Below are 16570 nucleotides of genomic sequence, written 5' to 3'. Positions count from 1 at the left end.
TAAGTTTCTGTGACACTTCTATTTTTAAGATACCTTTACCAAAGAAGGCCCATCGGTATTTTTAGGGTTCCGTACCTCAAAAGGAAAAAACGGAACCCTTATAGGATCACTTTGGTATCCGTCCGTCCGTCTATCTGTTGAGACCCTTTATCTCGTTAACGCGTGATGAAGATGATGAAGTTGAAATTAAAACCATATAGTTACTAAGGTCTACAGTCCCTTTAGTAAAAAAATCAAACTTCTAAGTTAACGCAAAAAAAATATCACATGATAATTTCGTACATAAGTTCATAAAAACTCATGGGCCGGGGTTTGAACCCACGACCCCCGGATTGAAAGTCGCATGGTCTTACCGCTAGGCCACCAGCGCAACAACAAATACTAAACACAGAATAAAATAAATATTTAAGTGGGCTCCCATCTCCCATACAACAAACGTGATCTTTATACCGTTTTTTCTGTAATGGCACGGCACCCTTCGTGCGCGAGTCCGACTCGCACTTGGCCGGTTTTTTATGCGTGATGGGAATATTTAATATTGTCACCTATAATGTACATTGTATATACTCCACACCAATAAAAATGGGTAGCTTTAAGTACAAGTAGTAGTAATATTTCCAGTGTAATTACTTGTACTCGTATTTATTTTCAGACCCAGAAATTGACCAGCTGCCCCTGATGGAAAGTCCAGGCTCAATGCTGGTCATATTGACAGCTTATTTGGCGTTTGTTCTTCGAGTCGGACCCGCTTTTATGAGGAAGCGACAACCGTATAAGTTTACTACTACTATGCTGGTGTACAATGCGGTCCAAGTGGCGATATCCGCGTATTTAGCACATATGGTAAGAATAGCTAGCCATACACGCAAGGATTTGCCCGTCGGATCTGCCTGAAAGATGTGTCCGGCGGACACATCCGTCAATGTGTGGCGAGAAATAGACACAGATGGGCAGCGGACGGGCACCCGGCGGACAAATCTGTGTCTATTTCTCGCCACACATTGACGGATGTGTCCGCTAGACACATCTTTCAGGCAGATCCGACGGGCAAATCCGTGCGTGTATGGCTAGCTAATGTTAGATTATTAACATCTGCAATTTGGCAAGCGTCTTTTGAGCGTCGGCATTTAGTCAGCGTTATGGTAAATGGTGTCACTGCGCAGTTGCGCCAACGTTGCGTCCAGCAGCAGCCTTACGCAGCGTACGCTTACGTAAGCGAACAACTCGCGAACGCGAAGCTTAGCGGCGCGGCGCGGCGGCCCCACGTCGTTCGCGTTCGCAACGAGATCGCCCACGTAGGACACTTCTGTAGGTATCAAAGGATTTGATTCACCTCGCGCCGCGTCGCGTTCGCGTGTTATTCGCCTATGTAGAACGCTGCGATAGAGTTGACACTTGACTAGACGCCGACGCTCTCATCCACAGGGCGAACACGCCATACATCAAAAATCACTCACGTTTCTGTGTGAACGGCACGTCCGTACACGCGTCATGCGTCATTGTGTGAGTAAGTTGCTTAAAAATAGTAGTGCGCCAGAAGTCCGCCAGATTTCTGTCGCGGGGCGAGGTAATTCGAGTCGGGACGGGGCGGTGCGTGGCCGTTCTGTATGATAATACTATTACTTATTCTGTGTCTCAGCTCGGGAGACCGCTAACAGTTTTGGGGTCGCTCTTCACACTAGCGTCTCCCGAGTGAAAAAATGAAACTTTTTTAAACTTCACTTGTTTGTGACCCTCGGATATCGGATGGGGTAATGTGAAAACGCTCTTAGGGAGGAACAACATGACTTTGTACTGTCAAATAGTAACGTGTTAGTGAGAATTCTGTACTCAGTGCCATCTATTGTGGCCGTGGGAGGGTCACTATCATGACTATCATAAATTAAACTTGTTACTGTTCAACCTTAAAATCAAACAATGAGAAACCGACACGTCATCGAAACCATTGTCTAATGAAGAGTAAAAAGTTGAAGTCATTGATTTTTAACCCGTGGATCGTCCACAATGAGACTTGACGGTCGCGTACGGTGTGTGAGCGAGACATGCACGTATACAAGGTGTTCACCAGGAACCCGAAATAATTTAACCACGCATTTCTGAGGCCAAAACAAGGAAAAAATGTAATAAGTTTAGGTCAAAAACGATTGTTTTTTCGAGTTTTAGGGTTCCGTACCCAAAGGGTAAAAACCGGACCCTATTACTAAGACTCCGCTGTCCATCTGTCTGTCTGGCCATCTGTCCGTCTGTCTGTCTGTCTGTCACCAGGCTGTATCTCATGAACCGTGATAGCTAGGCAGTTGAAATTTTCACAGATGATGTATTTCTGTTGCCGCTATAACAACAAATACTAAAAAGTACGGAACCCTCGGTGCGGGAGTCCGACCTGCACTTGGCCGGTTTTTTTAAATTTATTTGTACATAAAAAGTAAATGTTATTGGTAAACTTGTAACTTATAATGGACTTTTACTTTTTTTTTCTTAAAACCTAGTCTTTACAAAGTGTTACGTGTCACTTTTTGACATCCATCAATAAGAATACTTAGACTATGTCCCATAGTGGCAACATCGCCATCAATAATGTATTATGCAACAATAAAAACTTGTTATATTTTTTCATTGGTTTTAACTCTGAAACTAGGCGAATTACAGAAAAGTTTATAGGACATTTTAGTCTTTAAATATGATCAGGAATACGCTGTTACAATTATTTATTAGCGCACTTATTGCTCGCACTCCGGAGCGTCATGCGGATCCTTATCAAATGTGAAAACCGCCTTAGTGAGAATTTGTGTATTGGTTATTCAAAACTGTGGTAGGGGTATATTTATGGAGAAGGCATAAACAACTGTGAGTGATATGTGACAGTCATATGGACCGTTTTCCGAAGTCAAAAATGTACTGACATCAGTACAGTTTTCATCAGTACATCAGTACAGCTCTCTATGTATTTATAGTCGCCATCAGATATATCGGAGCGGAGGTGTTCACAATATCTACACACGCGCTCTAACGCCTTGACAATAGAGTCGTGTTCAGATATTTGTGAGCGCCTTGGCCACTCTGATATATCTGATGGCGACTGTTTATTCCGTCACTAGAATTGGCATTTGGCTACTCATAATTTATTGAGTCCGACTGGTTCAACTTTCAATCATTAGTAATTGATTGATTATTGCAAAATTGAATACTGTTACCTATACGATATAAATTGACTGTCAATATGAATTAACTGACTAATTCTGATCTTTATTGTAACGTGATAAGGTCTAGTTTAATATAGGACAATCTTACACAAGTCAACCTAGTCCCACAGTAAGCTCAATAAGGCTTTTGTGTCGGGTCATCAATAACTTAGCAACAAATGCTTAGAAATAAAGGAAAAGTGGAAAAACTCAGTCTCGGACGAAACTCCGCGACTCTGGATCATTAGCCCATCGCTTTACCAACTGAGCTACCGATACTTATCCGATGATAGCGAATATTTCCACCATATCCTTCATATGTGCCATTTTCAACCAAAAGGGTACTTATTGCCGCTTGTCAGTAAGGCGCTATTTCCATATAGCTTCAATTAAAAATCAACCTTATCGACAAGCGACAATGTGGTACCTTTTGGTTGAAAACGTCACATATATGCGCCTTAGGGAGACGCCTAGCAACATCTACTTTAAGCTTCTGCGTAATACAAAATTAACTCAGGCACAAATCATGATAAACACAGAAATACTTTTACCGGAATTTGAACCTAGGACCATCAATTCAGCTTCAAGTCATTTCTTAGTAGGTAGGCTACTTTGTAAAAGGCTTGTTTTTAATTAGGGTTCCGTAAACAAGTTTGGGAACAAATCAAATTATTTTATTAAATATTTTGATTTGTGTTTTTTTTTTCTTTAATATATGACATCTATTACAGTTTTTAGGGTTCCGTACCCAAAGGGTAAAAACGAGACCCTATTACTAAGACTCCGCTGTCCGTCTGTCTGTCTGTCACCAGGCTGTATCTCATGAACCGTGATAGCTAGACAGTTGAAATTTGGCTCATTTAGAAGACTCGCACTTAGCCGGTTTTTTTAGATGACATTTACTACTTATATCTTTTCTGTGGTATGTGCACAGTGCATTTTACTCGTATGAATAAATTACCTTCGTGTAGGTACGTATACGTATATTATACGTACCTAACTATAAATGAATTCGTGCGAAATGCGCTAGCATCACACTATAAACTGTAATTAAGTTGACATTAAAGTTCTAATGCCGCCCCTTAACAGGCCAATTCGAACAATAAGATACGTCATTTACTTCTAGAAACGATATGGATTAGATATTATGTCAGTGTCAAAAATGACGTTTCTTCAAACAAAAACGTCATTTTTGACACTGAGATATCTAATCCATATATTTATTATCGTTTCCAGAACTAGTAAATGACGTATCTTATTCGGGTCTCTATTGGTTGACATAATTAGCTCCATGCATGAATTTATTTTTATTTTTGGATTCATAATTTATATCTTTGGAACACCGGAAATGATAAAAATACTTTTGTAAACCTTAACATTATTTTATTAAAAAATAATTAAAATGTTGAAATTTTTTGAGCGGTTGAAACGCTCATAATTTTTGGCGCGAATTCGACAGAGCGTGATGACGTCACACGTTGGGCGGCCCAACTGACGTTTGCTACTAATGACACTAATCTGTCGAACGCGTGACGTCACGTGGCGTTTCGAGCGTTTCGCTCACTAGCTTTTCGCGGGCAAATTTTTGTACTTTTTATTTATAATTTTAAGTAATTAAATGGTAATTTGAAAACGGAAATGCATTTGTAACATAATATAACGGTAACAAACATCCGAATAAAACATTTCGTTCAAATATAAACTTCATGCATGAGTCTAATTATTGAGTCATAATGTAATGATTGTCATAATTTGGTTTTTCTCAGAAACGCGTAACTTTTTAGGATTGCCATAAAACAAACCTAACCTAACCTAACATATATATAGGATAAACCGAGGAAAATCCTGAAAAGTTAACGTTTTCAGAATTTCGAATAATGATGATATATTATGTCAATCATTACATACCCTGAATGACAACCGGCGATAAAAGACCTAGAGGGTCAAATATTTTTGCTATTGTGGAGAGGATAAACCGCTTGGTTATTTTTTCAGGGTGTTTTCCTAAGTCGATAGTAAAATACAAGACATCGGCTCCACTTTTCCAACCTAGCCCTAACGTCTTACTTTCGTCCAAGTTGCCTAGATTTAGATTTAGATTTCAACGGGGCAACGCTGCCAGTGTCATGGGGACGTTTGGGCCGGCTACGGTCCGGGGTGGCACCATAGCCTAAATAGTTTAATTTAGTGGTTAAGCTAGACAAAGCCTGTTGCGGATTACATCATTTGTAAGTCGATGACGAAGCCTGTTGCTGATTTGCTTTTGTGTCCACTTGACGAAGCGATCATTACATTACATTACATTACATTATGACTTGCAATAATTATGTCAAACAAAGGGACCCCATCTTATTCACAGACAACCGTGTATCTTATTGTTCGAATTGGCCTGCTAGTCGTATTTGTTCGATATTAAATTCTAAATTTGTTTTAGTTTTTCAAGAATATCCATGAATACGGTGTTACTCCGAAGAAATGCCTCATGACAAACGACTATTCTCGTAAAGAGGTAAGCATTACCTTTATAAGTGTATATTTGTATAAATGTATGGTCGAGGAATTTTATTTTAGTACCATTTCGTACTTTGTCACAGTGGGAGTAGACTTTCATATTGATTGTCACTGACAAGGTACGAATAGGGATTATTACGCGAAACTCTGCGTAGGGGGCGCCACTTACACAATCTGAGGGTCTATCGTGAAACAAGAAAATCGTAATTTCGTTATCTAACTTCTCTGTCACTTGCATATTCGAGCGATAAAGACATAGCGAAATTTCGGATTCGCGTTTTCATGCTTGTAATATTATATAAGATGACATCTGCTGATACACAAATTAACTTGTACAGATTGTAACATTGAATAATTTTGTTCTTTCTTTCTTCCAGGTAATCACCAGCCTTTGGATGTACTTTATCGCCAAAATAACTGAACTAGCGGACACAGTATTCATCATACTCCGTAAAAAAGATCGCCAAGTGACGTTTCTCCACATGTACCACCATACGATAATGGTGATAGCCACCTGGGGGATTATCAAATACTGGCCGACTTACGCTTTGACCTTCGCCGGTTTTGTCAATTCTTTGGTGCATGTGGTCATGTACACGTATTATGGGCTGGCGGGTCTTGGGCCGAATGTGACGAAGTATTTGACGTGGAAGAAGTATTTGACTACGTTCCAGTTGGTATGTATATGCACGGAAACTTGTTTTATTCTATTTAAGTTTTATTGCACACTTAAATCTGATTAGCTACCAATTAGATATTTCTTTGTGTACCCCGTGTGGACGAGTAAGCAACCTGCCCGTGCATACATATACATGGATGAATGAATATAGATACACTTCAAGTTACTGATAAGTTTGTTAATTAATGATAACTTTGTTTTCCGCTTACTGCTCCTACACTAGCTACTTTAGATTAGAAATTATTTAATTAAGGTAGGGCACTCACGGTCTATTAACACATTGCTTATTATTACATCATTTTTGTATATGACTGTTTGTTGCCTAAATAAAAAAAAATAAAAAAATTAGATATCTGACACTTTTCGACCAGAAGTCGGCGCACTCGATGGTCCCCTGCAGCGGTCGCGGCACGCGCACCACAACAGAGTTGAATGCATTGAAGTGGCGCGACCGAAGCTGGAACACCCTCAGCGTGTAACCGGTCTTCTAGTGTACATACTCTACCACTTCAGCAGCCGTGGCGGTGTAATGGAGGCGCGACACAATGCAAGGCAATGAAGTGGCGCGACCGAAGCTGGAACACCCTCAGCGTGTAACCGGTCTTCTAGTGTACATACTCTACCACTTCAGCAGCCGTGGCGGTGTAATGGAGGCGCGACACAATGCAAGGCAATGAAGTGGCGCGACCGAAGCTGGAACACCCTCAGCGTGTAACCGGTCTTCTAGTGTACATACTCTACCACCACTTCAGCAGCCGTGGCGGTGTAATGGAGGCGCGACACACACAGCGCCTTACTCGGTGTAGCAACCCGCAAGCCAGAATATTAAGTAGGTATGGAATACATTTCCTTAATTAAATGTTTATTTATTTTTTCAGGTACAGTTCGTGTCAGTAATAATCCAGTACAGTACGGCTGTATTCGTTTCCGACTGTCCCCCGCAGAAGTCTTTCAATATCTTCATAGTCTGCAATGCAGTGTTCTTCTTGCTGCTTTTCTGTCATTTCTACATGAAAACATATTCAAAAAAGAAGGAATAACTTTGTTGTGAATAAACTATATTTTATATAATATTAGTATGGACTTTGCCATATCAACTACATTCAAATAATATATGATCAAACGAACTTAACAAGTGAAGTTCGATCGATATTATATAAGTACGCTTTATTCGAAGATATAAACACAACATGTAGTACTTTTCAATGTACTGGCAACTTCGCACTTGTCAAATTTAGAAAAAAAAATTTTTTGATTTCCGTCTCCTGTCTGTGGGCACCCCACGCCGCCCAAGGGCGTGCCCTCATTATTTCAGAGAGAAAGTGCCCACAGTACAAAATTTTCTTAACGGGTTGAGATCAGGGTGGGTGGGACCTTATATCTTCGAATAAAGCGTACTTATATAATATCGATCGAACTTCACTTGTTAAGTTCGTTTGATCATATATTATATTACGTCGCTTTATTCTTCAGATATAAACACAACATGTAGATGTTTAGAGATGAAAATTTTGTAGGTAAATAAATTAAAATACAGAAAGAATGTTTAACAGTAGTGGGGTTTTATTACCACCTTATTATCACAATCATCTTATTAGTATTCAGTCTTATTTTAATTATTAATCAACTTATTATTAGATACACAGCCTGTGTTCAGTCGTTACAATATAATATACCTAATTATACTTTGCAGCTAACTTAAATTATCCTGCGAAAGTCTGGGCATTAATATGGATCTAGCAAAATTGCCCTCGGCTTGCTTGATCGGCCTATTATAAAACTTTGCAAAAGTTTCAGACGAACTAGACCAACCAGCAGCTTTCCTGATGGTATCTAGAGAAATACCAGAGGCACGCGCCGCAGACGTGGCAGCATGCCGCGTGCTATGCGCGCTGAATGTTGCCACGTCCACACCACTTTCGCCTAGGACTTGTTTAATCCATCTGCTTATGGATTGAGCAGAGGCTGGTTTGTGTGGTCTCTGATATGTTAATATTAATCTGTTATCAACTGATTGGGATCTTATATTATTTGTTACGAATATATAGTCTTGTACAATTGTAGCCGGACAGATAGCACTATTTTCTTTAAAATAGGGTAAAAAGAGCACTGGTTGTTCCCGTCCGGCCGCAGATGTTTTTATTACATCTGTAATACCAATTTCGATTCCGGAAGGACGTAACACGATATTTTTTAACTTGATGAGTGAAAGTGTTTGTACTCGATGTGCAGTACATAAAGCTAGAAGGACGACCAACTTTTTAGTAATTTGTTCAATAGATAGAGTTCTATTTGGTATCCACTTTCCGATAAAATCAAGAACTATTTGTGGATCCCATGTATTCGAATATTTTGGGAGAGCTGGTCTCAACTTACACCCTTAAGTAGTCGCTTAATTTGAATATCCGAACCTAGATCGCTACCTAATAATAGTGACAGAGCTGAGCGGTGACTATTTAAAGAACCGTAGGCATCTCCATTATTAAACCGCTCTGTTAGAAAAAGCATTACATCTGAAGATGTACCTTTAAAAGGATCCAAACAATGACCCTGACAGAACTGCCACCATGATTTGTAGGTAGTGCCATACTGCAGTAGAGTATTATTGGAAAGTGAACTAATCATTAGCTCTAGCGCCGCATTTGGAGTTCCTCTTGATGTGAACGCCTTCCCGAGAGCCTCGCGGCACCCAGGGTAAACTGCGTTCGCGAGCGGCGTGGAGTCCTGGAAGAGGACGAATGGAAGATTGGAATAAAATATATAATAGTCGACCGCAGTATGCTTTTGAGTAGGGGAAACCACGGCTGGGAAGGCCAAATTGGGAAAACTAAGATGCCCTCTGCCTTATCACTTATAATTTTTTGAACACATTTCAATATGAGTGAACATGGTGGAAATGCATAAAAATCTAAGTCTTTCCAGTCCAATGTGAAAGCGTCAACTGTATAAGCGTCAGGATCCGGTTTCCAGGAGACATAAGTTTTACACTTTGCATTAGTGCGAGAAGCGAAGAGGTCTATTGTCGGTTCACCAAGAGTCTCTACTATCTTGTGATATTCTGTGTTACTTAATTGCCATTCTATATTAGGATTCTTTCTTCGAGATTCCTGATCAGCTTCTACGTTATCCTTTGTATTAATATACGAAGCAAAAAGCCATATACCTCGCTCCTCGCACCATTGCCAAATGTTTTTTGTTAGGTCATTCAAGTGTTGGAACTGAATACCGCCCATTCGATTCACATAACTTATTGCTGTGGTATTATCGACTCGTAACAATATATTACAATTCCGTTTATCACGCGCAAAACTTTTAAGCCCGAGAAAGACGGCAAGTAGTTCCAGATAATTTATATGGGAACCACGCTCGCTGTCTTTCCATCCACCGTTTATACGCATATTATTACAGTAAGCGCCCCAGCCAGTTCGAGACGCGTCTGTAAAAATTTCTAAGTGGAATCTAGGTATTGTGAGAGGGTTAAATGTCGATGAAATGTTATTAACCCACCATTGCAAGTCAGGTAGAATGTCAGTGGACAACTTTATTTTTGCGTCATATTTTTTATTTTCCACAAGAGCAATATATTTCTCTCGTTCTAAGGCCTTGGTGTATAACCAACCGTATCTAACGGCTGGACAGGCCGACGTAAGAATACCTGTTAAGTGAGCCAAATCTCTTATAGTACAATATTGCAAATGAGAGAACTTTTTAACTAATTGTAAAATATTGTTACGCTTGTCTGTGGGAAGAGAAATTGACATATCAGTTGAGTTGTACATAAAGCCTAGAAATTTACAGCTCTGCGCAGGTAATAGGCAACTCTTATCATAGTTGACTACGAAACCCAAACATTCTAGTAAGCTAAGTGTTGCGTTAATGTTGGCTAAACATTCGTCATAAGTATCTCCAATACATAATATATCATCTAAGTATATAACAGATGTATGGCCCAAGCTTCTTAAATGAGTTACCACTTCTTTCATAATTTTCGTAAATGTTCTAGGGGCCGAAGACAAGCCATAAGGGACTGCTGTAAACTCATAGGTTGTGTTATCAAAATTAAATCTGAGATACTTGCGATGAGATTTAGCTACAGGTACATGCAAATACGACTCCTTCAAATCTATGGTGGCCATATATCCATTATTGGGAATCAATTTTGATGCGGTTCGAAAATCCTCCATTTTAAAATGATCATTTGTGACGAATTTATTTAGTCGTTTAAGATTAAGTATAAATCTATGGCCACCATTAGATTTTTCTGTCAAAAAAATATTGGATATAAATTGATCAGGTCGGGGAGTGCATTTTGAAATGGCTCCTAATTCTATTAAGTTATCAATAGCTTTCATCATATCCCGTTGTTCTTTAACTGAGAAACAGTTGCGCGGAGGGTTAGTTTGGACAACTCTTCTAGCAAAAGATATTCGATAACCATTACGGATCCAATCTAATATTATGGGATTACTAGTAATGTCTAACCAGCAATTATAGTAATGTTGCAGTCTGCCGGCATGTACCTGAGTTACTGCCGCGTCTTTGCATGTTTGTTGTTTGTCGCCGGCGTCAGAGAGCGCCTTGTCGCCGGCTGAGCAGCTCGCGGCGTCCGGCGATACGAATGCGGAAGCGGTGTTAGTGGCAGATCTTAGGTCCACCACCTTGCATTTTTGAGACAAAGCAAACCGTTTGGAACAGTTGTTTCTGGGGGTGATCTGAGCTGATTTAGCCCGGTTGCCACGAGGTCCCCCCCAGCAGGTGGGCAGGGGAGGGGGGGGAAAAGTGGCTCCGGCGCGCCTCACTCTAAGCTTTATATCTGCATACATCTAGCAAATATATCAAGTTTGGTGTCTTTTTCGTATAATTCGAGGATGAAGAATTCATTTCTGTGACTAAATTTTCACTCACCCATACAAAAAATACGAGAAATTCAAAATTCAAAAAATTTCTTTACACTTTGTTTTTCGAAAATCCTCTACAAAATTAAAACTATGGCGATTTGCTCTAGAAAAAAAAATACATGTGAATAGCCCAGTTATCCTTCTATATAAAATAGTAAACTTGTCAAACATTTTTCTTTTATTACTCTGTTAAAAAAATATTTTGTGTCGCGCGGCGTACCCGCGTTGTAAGAGCGGTATGCAGCTTTTAGGATTTTTAAGTATGTTTAGATGATTCCTGATGAGTTGTTATTCTTCTGTTCGTAGATTACATTAATAAATTACTTCTGGACGTGATATATATACAAATATATAAATAAAGACTGGGAAAACTTTACTATTAACTAGCTTTTGCCCGCGACTTCGTCTGCGTGGAGTTAGTAATTTGGGTAGCTTATTTTTTATCCAATATGCTTTTTATCGATTTCCCATACAAACATCCACCTCCCTTTTCACCCTCTTAAAGGATAATTTCTGATATAAAAACCACCCCGGGACTCAAACTATCTCTATATCAAATTTCAACTAAATCGGTCCAGCGGTTTAAGCCTGAAGAGGTAACAGATAGACAGATAGACAGACAGACACACTTTCGCATATATAATACTAGTTCTTGCCCGCGACTTTTATCCAATCTCCTTTTTATTGATTCCCCATATAAACTTCCACCCCCCTTTTCACCCCCTTAAGGGGTGAGTTCTGAGATAAAAACTATCCTATGTCCTTCCCCGAGACTCAAACTATCTCTACACCCAATTTCAAGTAAATCGGTTCAGCGGTTAAAGCGTGAAGAGGTAACAGACAGACAGAAAGACACACCTTCGCATTTAAAATATTAGTATGGATGTGATAAAATGAACATAGTTAGATGTTTGACAAAAAATGTGGGTTGAAATAAGATATATATTGTTCGCAATTGCCACTACATGCACATAAATATGTCAGTGCATTTTAGTTTTTTTTAACGCAGTTGCACCTCCCTGTGCATTTTGTTTTGCAGCGGCATCGAATAAGCTCTAAACAAGCAACAGCCGCCGCAGGTAGGCTTGTCCATATGGGCTCCCAATAACCTGTTGCTGAGGGGCTATAATATGTCCCCAAACATAGCCTCCTTGGTATACTGCACGGAGAATAATGTTTACTTAGCGCATCTTCCGTTGGAGGCAGATTCTCTAACTGGAGATTTCTTCGGCACTCATTTACACTCGTACTTGTACCTGATCTGAAATCAGTAACAAAATGCATAGTGTTAAAATAAGTCTAGGGTTGACACCTCGCGTAATTCAAATTTGTTCAGACTTAATATTGTAAGACTTACTTGAGTTACTTGTCATATAAGACAATAACAAATTATTCCAATATTGGCAACGCCTGCTCAATATTGCCTTGTTTGCCAAATTTAAATCCCTTCGTTACAGCAGGATATGCGCTCCAAGCTTGAAATACGCTTTTTGTCCCCTTTCCACACAAAAAAGAAATAGTGTCGCAACCTGAAAAGGCGTGGAAGAATGGCAAGACTTCTGTCCTTTCTGGTCCTGTAAAATAAATTATACATCTATGCGTTACAAATAAAATCATATATTTAAAGGAAGTTTGCAGCACGTGACCAGTTGCCCTCGTACAGGAAGCAGACACGCGCATGATGGTCCATTATGTGGCTGATGCTGTAGCCACAGGTCACACAAAAATTATGCTACGCACAGTGGATACTGATGTTGTTGTTCTCGCAGTTGCCGGAGCTCCAGGAGTTATGGGTACATATTGGCACAGGAAAGAATGACCAGTTCCTCTCGTGCCATGCTATTGCATCTTCATTAGGTAACTTTTGTAGTTCCTCCATTAATTGTAAATAAAATAAATATGTCACCGCAGTACGAGACAGGTCATCTGGGCAGTTGGTCAAGTGCTGCAAACTTTCTTTAAATATATGATTTTATTTGTAACGCATAGATATATAATTTATTTCACAGGACCAGAAAATACAGTAGTCTTGGCATTCTTCCACGCCTTTTCAGGTTGCGACACTATTTCTTTTTTGTGTGGAAAGGTGAAAAAAAGCGTATTTCAAGCTTGGAGGGCATATCCTGCTGTAACAGAGGGATTTAAATACGACAAACAAGGCAATACTGAGCAGGCGTTGCCAAATTTGCCAATATTGGAAAAATTTGTTATGGTCTTGTATCACAAGTAAGAGTCTTACATTTTTAAGTCTGGACAGATTTGAATTACGAGGTATGAATTGATTCCTCGACAGTATTTTAACACTATGCATTTTGTTACTGATTTCAGATCAGGTATAGTACAAGTACGAGGTACGAGTGTAAATGAGTGCCAAAGAGTACTTTATACAATAAGAAATCTCCAGTTAGAGCAGGGTTTCTTAAAGTGGGGTCCACGGACCCCTTAGGGGTTCGTAGCATGTTTATCAGGGGTCCGCAGTAAGTCAAATATCTACTGTAAACATACTTATTAGGAAATGTTGTAATAAACTTGACGAGACCTAAGTGTAATGAAACCTATAATAAAAGTAAATTTTAAAATATAAATAAGGGTTTTTATTATTTTTCTAAAATATATTTTAACCGGGGTCCGTGGAATTGTTTAAATTGTGAAAATGGTCCGTGACAGCAAAAAATTTAAGAAACCGTGAGTTAGAGAATCTGCCTTAAACAGAAGATGCCCTACGTAAACATATTCTCCGTGCAGTTTACCAAGGAGGAGTTTGGGGAGGAGGTTTGGGGACAGATTATATCCTCTTAGCAACAGCTACCATGCCCTGCTGACTGGGGCTGGTCCAAACAAAATGGTTAATGGGAGCCCATATGGACAAGCCGACCTGCGGCGGCTGCTACTTGTTTGGAGATTATTCGTTGCCGCTGCAAAACAAATGAGCAAGGAGGTGCAACTGCGTTAAAAAAACTAAAATGTACGGACCTATGTGCATGTAGTGACAATTGCGAACAATAGATATCTAATTTTAACCCGCATTTTTGTCAAACATCTAACTATGTTAATTTTATCACATTTATAATAACTACTGGCAAATTTATAAAATGTAGGCGCGAAGGGATATCGTCCCATATAAAATTTGAATTTCGCGCCTTTTTCTGCTGACATGATTTGCTTGACCAACTATATATCACATCCAGAAGTAATTTATTAATGTAATCTACAACCAGAAGAATAACAACTTATCAGAAATCATCTAAACATACTTAAAAATCCTAAAAGCTGCATACCGCTCTTACAACACGGGTACGCCGCGCGACACAAAACATTTTTTTAACAGAGTTATAAAAGAAAAATGTTTGACAAGTTTACTATTTTATATAGAAGGATAACTGGGCTATTCACAGGTATTTTTTTTCTAGAACAAATCGCCATAGTTTTAAAATTGTAGAGGATTTTCGAAAAAAAAAGTGTAAAGAAAATTTTTGAATTTTGAATTTCTCGTATTTTTTGTATGGGTGAGTGAAAATTAAGTCACAGAAATGAATTCTACATCCTCGAATTATACGAAAAAGACACCAAACTTGATATATTTGCTAGATGTATGCAGATATAAAGCTTAAGAGTGGGGCGCGCCGGAGGCACTTTTCCCCCCCCTCCCCTGCCCACCTGCTGGGGGGAACCTCGTGGCAACCGGGCTAAATCAGCTCAGATCACCCCCAGGAACACCTGTTCCAAGCGGTTTGCTTTGTCTCAAAAATGCAAGGTCCCCTTAGAAAACGGGATCTAAGATCTCTAACTATGTCGGCCCTCGGTAGCTCCAGGTGTGCCCCCCCCTGCTCGACGATGGGAAGCGAGGAGGGCCTGACCAGTTTCCCTGCTGACGCGGCCGGGGTGTAGAAGATGATGCATTAGATGCGGGCACCTTAGGGACGAAAGTCTTTTTAATTTGTAGCCCCTGTTTCTCAATAATCTTTGCTGCTTTGATTTTTTCTGATATTTTTATGCCAAAAAGTGTTTCGTCTCGGTCTTGGTCTTGTATGACGGAGAGGAACGCTTTGTCCAGTCCCGGAGTAATAAGCTTTGACCTCACTTGCGTTTCGACAAAATGTAGGTCGGTAAGTATTCGGCAGCTATCAGATAATATTTTTATAGTTTGTACTTTATCTTCACTTGTTAGTAAAACATCCATGGCTCGATTGATGGCAGTAATTCCTAAGCCCAGTTGATCTTGTTTGACTTGAATTTTCTTGTCGCGAGACCTTACTGTCTCAGCGATAGCGGCGGAAATTTCCGCATTCAAAGTAGGTGCTTTCAGTAGCTTACAGTTACCTGGGACTGTGTATTCCTTTAAAAGTTGCTCCTTTGCTTCTTTAGGCATGCCTTTTCTAAGAATAGGAAGCCATCGTTGAGCGAGTTTTTCGTGTATATCTGGGCCGTAAACAGGAGAGTCATCTGACGGGTCACCCAAGGCTTGTAGCAGCTCTGGATCGAGTTCAGGTACAGGCACAACAGCGTTTCCTATGTCGCCGTCGGCTTCTTCAGCCGGGAACGGGACGGGTGCCTCCCCTAACGCGGGTGCGTCATTGTGTTCCTCCACGTTTTGTTCTAAAACCAAACGATAAACGAGGTTAACTAGAGAATTAAGACACTTTGTTCATAGTCACGGCAAAAGCCGGCCTATGTTAAAAGTTTAAAACCCTCGTGCTGACCCGCAGTCGAGCCTCCAGGTTATTTTTCATAGCATCATGCTTATCCATCGTGATAACCCGCAGTTAACCTCCCGGAAAGCTTACAGATGCCGCAAGATTCGATTACAATCGAATCGAATAAGAGGAACATTATAGGAGACCAAACACATCACTTTTTATTTCACACGTTTTGTAGACTTACCTAAGTTGTCCTCGGAGTCAGACGAGGATGAATACACAATCACACGATGAAAACGTTGTTGTTGTATTTTCCTGATTTTTGCATTGTAATAATCAATTCTTTCTTCTGCACTTCTTTTCGACATGGTGAAGCACATGTTGAAACTTGTTGAAAGGGAGCGTGCGTCGTTGCCGCGCACAAGAAAAGAATGAGGGCACGCCCTTGGGCGGCGTGGGGTGCCCACAGACAGGAGACGGAAATCAAAAAATTTTTTTTTCTAAATTTGACAAGTGCGAAGTTGCCAGTACATTGAAAAGTACTACATGTTGTGTTTATATCTGAAGAATAAAGCGACGTAATATAATAGTCACACGAACATAATATTATTCGAGTTAATTTGTGGTACCATAGTTGGGAGCTTTTGGACTATAGATTTACGG

At 39.9% G+C, this 16570-nt stretch overlaps 2 protein-coding genes across 2 annotated transcripts; one reads left to right on the top strand and one right to left on the bottom strand.

Annotated features, from left to right (window-relative positions):
* The first annotated feature begins 644 nt into the window (after positions 1 to 644).
* Positions 645 to 7412, top strand: LOC134742748 (very long chain fatty acid elongase 7-like). The gene is made up of 4 exons (XM_063675934.1): positions 645 to 843; positions 5617 to 5691; positions 6071 to 6370; positions 7251 to 7412. The coding sequence occupies exons 1-4, from the start codon at positions 679 to 681 to the stop codon at positions 7410 to 7412; spliced, it is 702 nt and encodes a 233-aa protein (XP_063532004.1). The 5' UTR covers positions 645 to 678.
* A 7645-nt stretch (positions 7413 to 15057) lies between these two features.
* Positions 15058 to 16287, bottom strand: LOC134742747 (uncharacterized). Its single transcript, XM_063675933.1, has 2 exons — positions 16152 to 16287; positions 15058 to 15866 (listed from the first exon to the last, which is right to left on the bottom strand). Exons 1-2 carry the CDS (start codon positions 16285 to 16287, stop codon positions 15058 to 15060), a joined length of 945 nt encoding a protein of 314 aa, XP_063532003.1.
* Positions 16288 to 16570: the final 283 nt, after the last annotated feature.

This window comes from Cydia strobilella, chromosome 7, assembly GCF_947568885.1.
Source record: "Cydia strobilella chromosome 7, ilCydStro3.1, whole genome shotgun sequence".
Classification (NCBI taxonomy): domain Eukaryota; kingdom Metazoa; phylum Arthropoda; class Insecta; order Lepidoptera; family Tortricidae; genus Cydia; species Cydia strobilella.
This window is presented reverse-complemented; position numbering and strand designations above follow the sequence as displayed.

Excerpts from the sequence above, each read along its gene's own strand:
- LOC134742748 (XM_063675934.1), top strand. The coding sequence starts at position 679 with ATGGAAAGTCCAGGCTCAATGCTGGTCATATTGACAGCTTATTTGGCG. Across the intron at positions 844-5,616 it reads CCGCGTATTTAGCACATATG|TTTTTCAAGAATATCCATGA; the intron begins GTAAGAATAGCT and ends AATTTGTTTTAG. Across the intron at positions 5,692-6,070 it reads ACGACTATTCTCGTAAAGAG|GTAATCACCAGCCTTTGGAT; the intron begins GTAAGCATTACC and ends TCTTTCTTCCAG.
- LOC134742747 (XM_063675933.1), bottom strand. The coding sequence starts at position 16,287 with ATGTGCTTCACCATGTCGAAAAGAAGTGCAGAAGAAAGAATTGATTAT. Across the intron at positions 15,867-16,151 it reads TGACTCCGAGGACAACTTAG|AACAAAACGTGGAGGAACAC; the intron begins GTAAGTCTACAA and ends GTTTGGTTTTAG.